This window comes from Chelonoidis abingdonii, chromosome 26 (genome assembly GCF_003597395.2).
Source record: "Chelonoidis abingdonii isolate Lonesome George chromosome 26, CheloAbing_2.0, whole genome shotgun sequence".
NCBI lineage: Eukaryota > Metazoa > Chordata > Testudines > Testudinidae > Chelonoidis > Chelonoidis abingdonii.
Genome location: NC_133794.1, coordinates 1772817 through 1779057, shown reverse-complemented (window position 1 = coordinate 1779057; position 6241 = coordinate 1772817). Strand labels below are relative to the sequence as shown.

General features: G+C 57.5%; 1 protein-coding gene across 1 annotated transcript; it reads left to right on the top strand.

Annotated features, from left to right (window-relative positions):
- Positions 1–1977: 1977 nt before the first annotated feature.
- On the top strand, positions 1978–5594 carry NDUFB7 (NADH:ubiquinone oxidoreductase subunit B7). Its single transcript, XM_032781397.2, has 3 exons — positions 1978–2142; positions 4419–4587; positions 5424–5594. Exons 1-3 carry the CDS (start codon positions 2031–2033, stop codon positions 5509–5511), a joined length of 369 nt encoding a protein of 122 aa, XP_032637288.1. The 5' UTR covers positions 1978–2030; the 3' UTR covers positions 5512–5594.
- The last annotated feature ends 647 nt before the right edge of the window (positions 5595–6241 follow it).

Sequence of the window (6241 nt, the reverse complement as noted above, 5' to 3'; positions counted from 1 at the left end):
ACGAACCGTGCAAGCCACCCTCGATGCCACACCTCTGGAAAGTTCGGCGGACTCTTGAATAGACTAATCATACCAGCAAACCATAACCATTGTCTTAGACACCTTATTGACCTCCTGCAGGTGCACTACAGGAGCTTTGGTTTCACCCCATGGGTCCCAGTGTTCTGATAACCTCACCTTTCCCTTTCTCTTACTGCTCAAAGACGAGCAGGAGAATCCTGTGGCACCTTCATAGGACTAACAGACGATTTTGGAGCGTGAGCTTACGTGGTTGAAATCCCCACTTCGTCAGCCGCACGGGATAGTGGAATTCCAGGGATAGTATAATATTGCTGGCACGAACGCTCCACGGAGGTTAGTTCATAGGGATGGCCCTAGTCTCTCGCAGTATGAGTTGCAACCGGGTAGGAGAACACTGTTCTGTTAATGCAGCCATTCCTACAGGTCTATTGTTTAGTCCAGAGCAGATCGGTGTGCAAATTTTCAGATGAACTGCCCCCTCAGCCGCGCATTTTCTCTTTGAGTTGGTCTATAGTTTTTCTGCTTGCGGATGACTCCTTAAGGGTCTGCTTAGTGTGGCCGGGTAGTGGTTGAAGTTGCTCTCTACAGGTTTTTGTTATATCATTTCCTGAGCCAGACTTGCAAAGATTAGTCTGTTTCGCTGACCAGACCATAACTTCAGGACCAGATTCCAAGAGAACTGCTGAGCCTTCAGTTCACCTGCAAATTGACAACAACAGCTTACGGACTAAAAAAGAACTAGGTGAATGGGCTTGACCAAATTACAGAAACCAGTACTACTCACTCCCTTGGTTTTCACAGCTCGTACTGCAGACAGAGCCTCATCCTCCTCTGACTGCACAACTCATTATCTCTAGCTTAGTTGCCAAGCTTATATATACCATACCCTGGATATTCCTACTCCTGCGGTTGACGACGTGGGTAGTTCCCCGACGAAAGCTCACGCTCCAAAACGTCTGTTAGTCTATAAGGTGCCACAGGATTCTCTGCTGCTTTTACAGATCCAGACTAACACGGCTACCCCTCTGATACTTGATCCTCTTACTATGTTTTTTAATTTGGGGTACACATTTAAGCTGAGACTCTATTATGGTGGTCTTTAAAACGTTTCCATGCAGCTTGGAGGGATTTCACTTTTGGCGTTGTACCTTTTAACTAGCTTCCTCATTTTTGTGTAGTTCCCCTTTCTGAAATTATGCTATCATGGTGGGCTGCTACAGTGTTTTCCCCACCACAGGGATGTTCAGTTTTATTATATTGTGGTCACTGTTACCAGCAGTTCATCTATATTTTCCCCTTGGACCAGATGTCTGCTCCATTTAGAACTTAATCAAGAATTGTCTCTCCTCTTGTGGGTTGCAGGACTGGCTGCTCCAAGAAGCAATCATTTCCGGTGTCAAAAACCTTTGTCTCTGCATGCCACCGCGAGGCCCATGTACCCAGCCAATCTGGGGCGGGCTGACATTTAGTAGGTGTTACGGGGCCCTGTTGCGCTAGGCGCTGTACATTATTAGGTGCACTGCGGTAGTGCTAGGCACTGTACATACACAGACAAAGAGGGGGCTCAGCACAGGCAGCAGGGCCTTGCAGACCCTGGCAGGGGCTTTCACCCAGCGCAGCCTGGGGTGGGGCCACATAATAGGCCCCCTTGGGCCTCGCCCACCAGGAAGCCCATGTCTTACCCCAGGAGCTGTGTCAGCCAATAGGCTCGTTACATGCAAATTTACCACAGCAGAAGGGTGGTGATTGGCTGAGATGTCCCTGCTCCTGGGGAGCGGGAATACGCCCTCCGGTGGACGCACGCGCAGGAGGGAGGGGCGCAAGCCGGGATCCCATGGGAAAAGAGGCGGGGCGAACAGAGGCCCAGAAACCGGAAATCGTCCTCCCTATCTACGAACTGCCCTGTGAGCTCTATGGTCCCGGGGGGCGGAGCCAGCCCTTCACGTTCGGTTCCGGGGGTGGGCGAAGTGCTTCCGGGGCAGCGCGGCTCCGAGGTGACCGAGGCGGGGATGGGGGCGCACCTGGCCCGGCGCTACCTGGGCGACGCGGATGTGGAGCCGGACCCGCTCCGCATGCCGAGTTTCGACCCGGAGCTGGGCTTCGCGGAGCGCAAGGAGCGAGGTGAGCCCGGGGCACAGCCCCGCCCCTTTGCCACTGGCGCCGCCCCCGGGGGCTCAGAACCGCCCCCCCCCCGCAGGGTTCCTCAAGCTCAGAGGCTCCAGGCCGGGAGCTAGGGGGGCTCTGCCTCCCTCAGGGGACTGGGGAGCCCCGAGTGCCGGGGGGCGGGACCAGGCCGGGCCGGGCGCTTGAGGGTCACGGGGGCTGAGTCCCCAGGGGCAGGGGCGTGGGTTGAGCCGGGGGCGGTGGAGGTTCGGGGACCCCGGGGGAGGGGCGAGGGTTGGTCCAGGAAGGCGAATCAGGGACCCCGAGGGGAGGTTCAGAGCCGGGGGGGGATCAGGACCCAAGGAGGAGGTTCAGGCCGGGGGGGTGAATCAGGGACCCGAGGGGAGGTTCAGCGCCAGGGGAGCAGGGGGTCAGGGCCGGGTGAGGGGAGGGATGCAGGGCACGCGGGGGTTACAAGGCCGGGGTGGGGGGGAAGGGAATCGGGACCCGAGGAGGTTCAGGGCCGGGGTTGGGGGGGGAAGGGATCAGGGACCCCGAGGGTTCAAGGCCGAGGGGTGGGGGGGAAGGGAATCAGGGACGCCTGAGGGAGGTTCAGGGCCGGGGTGGGGGGGGGAGGGAATCAGGGGACATTCCGAGAGAGGGAGTTCAGGGCGGGCGGGGGGGAGGAATCAGGGACCCGAGGAAGGTTCAGGGCCGGGGGTGGGGGGGAAGGGTATCAGGGACCCGAGGGAGTTCAGGGCCGGGGGGGTGGGGGGGAGCGAATCGGATCCCGCAGGCGAAGGTTGCAGGGCGGGGTGGGGGGTGGGGAAGGGAATCAGGACCCCGAGGGAGGTTTAGGGCCGGGGGTGGGGGAAGGGAATCGGGACCCCGAGGGGCAGTCGATAGGCTGTGGAGGGACATCAGGGCATATGGGGGCGGGTGTTGTTTCACATCAGTGGAAGCTCTTTGGGGCAGAGACGCTCTGCTCTTTCTGGGCAGCGCCTGGTCAAGGCTGGGGCTTGGGCTTCTAGGGCAGGGGCTCTCAAAACTGGGGGTCGGGACCTCTTGGAGGGTCGTGAGGTTATTACATGGGGGGTTGCCAGCTGTTAGCCTCCAGCCCAAACCCCGCTTCTCTTCTAGCATTTTTAATGGTGATAAATATATACAAAAGTGTTTTTAATTTATAAGCGGGAGAGGGATGTTGCACTCAGAGGCTTGCTATGTGGAAGGGGTCACCAGTACAAAAGTTTGGGAATCACTGTTCTAGGAGCTGCCACAATACAGATAATTACTGGGAAGGGTACTTAGGCCAAAGCTCAGGCTCAGACACTGGTCCTTGCGAGCTCTCCAGTGATACTGTGCCCCACACACACGACAGGCTGAGCCCACTGTTTGATGGCCATCTGGACACTCTTATTCTAGGGTTATTTAGACTGCAGAAGAGAAGAGTGGGGAGGGGGGGGTTGATAGCAGCCTTCAACTACCCGAAGGGGGTTTCCAAAGAGGAGGGAGCTCAGCTGATCTCAGTGGTGGCAGATGACAGAACAAGGAGTAATGGTCTCAAGTGGCAGTGGGGGAGGTCTAGGTTGGATATTAGGAAACATTGTTTCACTAGGAGGGTGGTGAAGCACTGGAATGGGTTACCTAGGGAGGTGGGGGTATCTCCATCTTTAGAGGTTTGTAAGCTCAGGCTTGACAAAGCCCTGGCTGGGATGATTTAGTTGGGGACTGGTCCTGCTTTGAGCAAGGAGTTGGTTTTTGCAAGGGGATGACCTCCTGAGGTCTCTTCCAACCCGAATCTTCTCTGATTCTCTGAGTGTCTGAACTGTTCATACGAGGGTCAGTCAGTGCTCTGCATTGAAAGGAACTGTGTAAACCCAGGATCATTATATAGTAGAGGGCAGTCGAACCCCTGCGCTGTGTAGCTGCATAGATCCTGAGATAAGTGTAAATAAGAACACGTGTAATTGAAGTGAATAGGGAGAGAGCTTGGAGCCAAGGACTCCTGACTTGTATCCCTAGCTCTCCCTCTGTGAGCCTGGACAAGTGGCTTCCTGTGCCTCAGTTTCCCCATGGGACTTCATCAGAAGGGCTCATGTATAGGGTGTTCAGAGTCCCACTCTGTGCCCAATTCATGTAGGCTGTTATGGCCCCGTGACAGAGCCTGGCTCTTTGCCCAGGAGGTGGAGGGCCACTTGTGCTTTTAGCTCTGGAGGTCCCAGGTTCAGTTCCTGGGGTGTCGCGCCCATGTCCTGGTCCCAGCCTTACCTCTGCCCCTCCTCTGTCCCCTGCAGTGATGGTAGCGACGCAGCAGCAGATGAATGATGCTCAACTGCCCCTGGAGCAGCGCGACTACTGTGCCCACTATCTCATCAAGCTGATGAAGTGCAAGCGTGACAACTTCCCCAATTTCCTGGCCTGCCAGCACGAACGGCACGAGTGGGACTACTGCGAGCACCTTGAGTACGAGGCTGCCTGTGCTGGGGAACTCCTGGCACCATCTGCAGGCTACTCTACTCCCAGGGCCACAGAGCTGGGGGTGGCAGCCCTAGGGGTAGAGAGAGGCAGTATGGCCTAGTGAAGAGAGCACAAAGATCGGTTCTATTCCCAGCTCTGCCACTGGTGTGGTGGGTGACCTGGGGCAAGCTGGCCTCCTTTGCACAGTGCTTTGAGATCTCCTAATGAAAGGTGCTGCTGAGCTCGGTGTGATTGGCACCTGCCTTTCCCACATAGGGTATTTAAGCCTAAGAATGTGCTGATGGTCCCTAGTAACCAGCTACAGCAGGCGCTTAGCACAGAAATAAACTGTCCCCTCCCCCTTACTTTGCGGAAGGCATCTCAGAAAGCAGCATTCTGGGCCATTGGCTGATCCCTGGGCCCCAGTGGTGTGGCTAACCCTGCAGGATGGTGATGAAACGTGTAGGGCCCTTCCCACAGAGGGTCAAGCCCTTGGCCTGGGCCAAGCAGACCCCAGAGAGTGAAGGGAGGAACGTGGTTATGGGGCTGGCCTGGCTGTGTCACCATGGGGATTGTGGGTTGGAGGAGGGATCTGGAGGGGGAAGCTGTGGGGGGCGGTGGGGCAGAGATCATAGAGATTGGGTCAGAGCAGTGAATCTAATTTCAGTGAGGCTCCCCTCCAGGCAAGTGGGGCAGTCAAACAGCTCTGAGATGGGCCTGTGCCTAATGCAGAGCATGCTAGCCTGCACCCTGCAGAGTGGGGTGCAGCATGCCGGGGGGGGAGCTTGCTCCTGCTGGAGATGCAGGTGGACCCCTGTGACTGGTGTCTCCTCTCGCCCCAGCTACGTGATGCGTATGAAGGAGTTCGAGCGGGAGCGGCGCTTGCTGGTGAGGAAGAAGAGGCTGGAGCAGGAGGCGGCTGGAGCATAGCAAAGCCCCGGGTCCCCATCCGCATGAGAGGCTGGAGGAATCCTCTCCTTGTGTCATGTGTAAGGGAATAAATAATGGCTCGTCTGTGTCTGGCTCTGGAGTGGTGACTGGAGTGGGGAGGGCAGGGCATGAGCGCGCACTGCACTGAGGCTGTAATGCAGGTGCTGGGCGTGATGGGGAGCCAGGGTGAGTGAGATCATCACTCTTACTGGACCGACTTCGGGGCTTCTTCAGACTTGGAGCTGAAGTTATGGGGAGCAGTGAGCGGTGGCATGTCCTAGTGGTTTCAGCAGGAGTCAGGACTCCTGGGCTAAGTTCCCATGAAGCTGTGTGGCTGTGCAGCTCCCTATTAATCCCTGCTCAGGGCTGCGGTGGGAAGAGGTGCCCCTCCCCGCCAGCCTCAGCCTGGACTTTCCAAGGCCAGAGGAGGTGCCCCTCCCTCACCCTGCCCAACCTGGCCCTGCCGGAGCTGGGGAAAGGTGCCTCACCCTGAGCTGCTGGGGCAAGAAAGAGCTGGGTGGAGTCCTCTATCCCCACCACAGCCTGGGGGCAGCCTGCACCCCAAATGCCTCATCCCTGGCTCCACCCCAGAGCCCACACCCCAGTCAGCCCTCACCCCTCACTGTACCCCAGCCCTGAGCCCACTTCAAGCCTCTCATTCCCGGCTCCACACCACGCTGCACCCCCAGCTGGAGCCTTCACCCCAACCCTCTGCCCCAGCTCTGAGCCC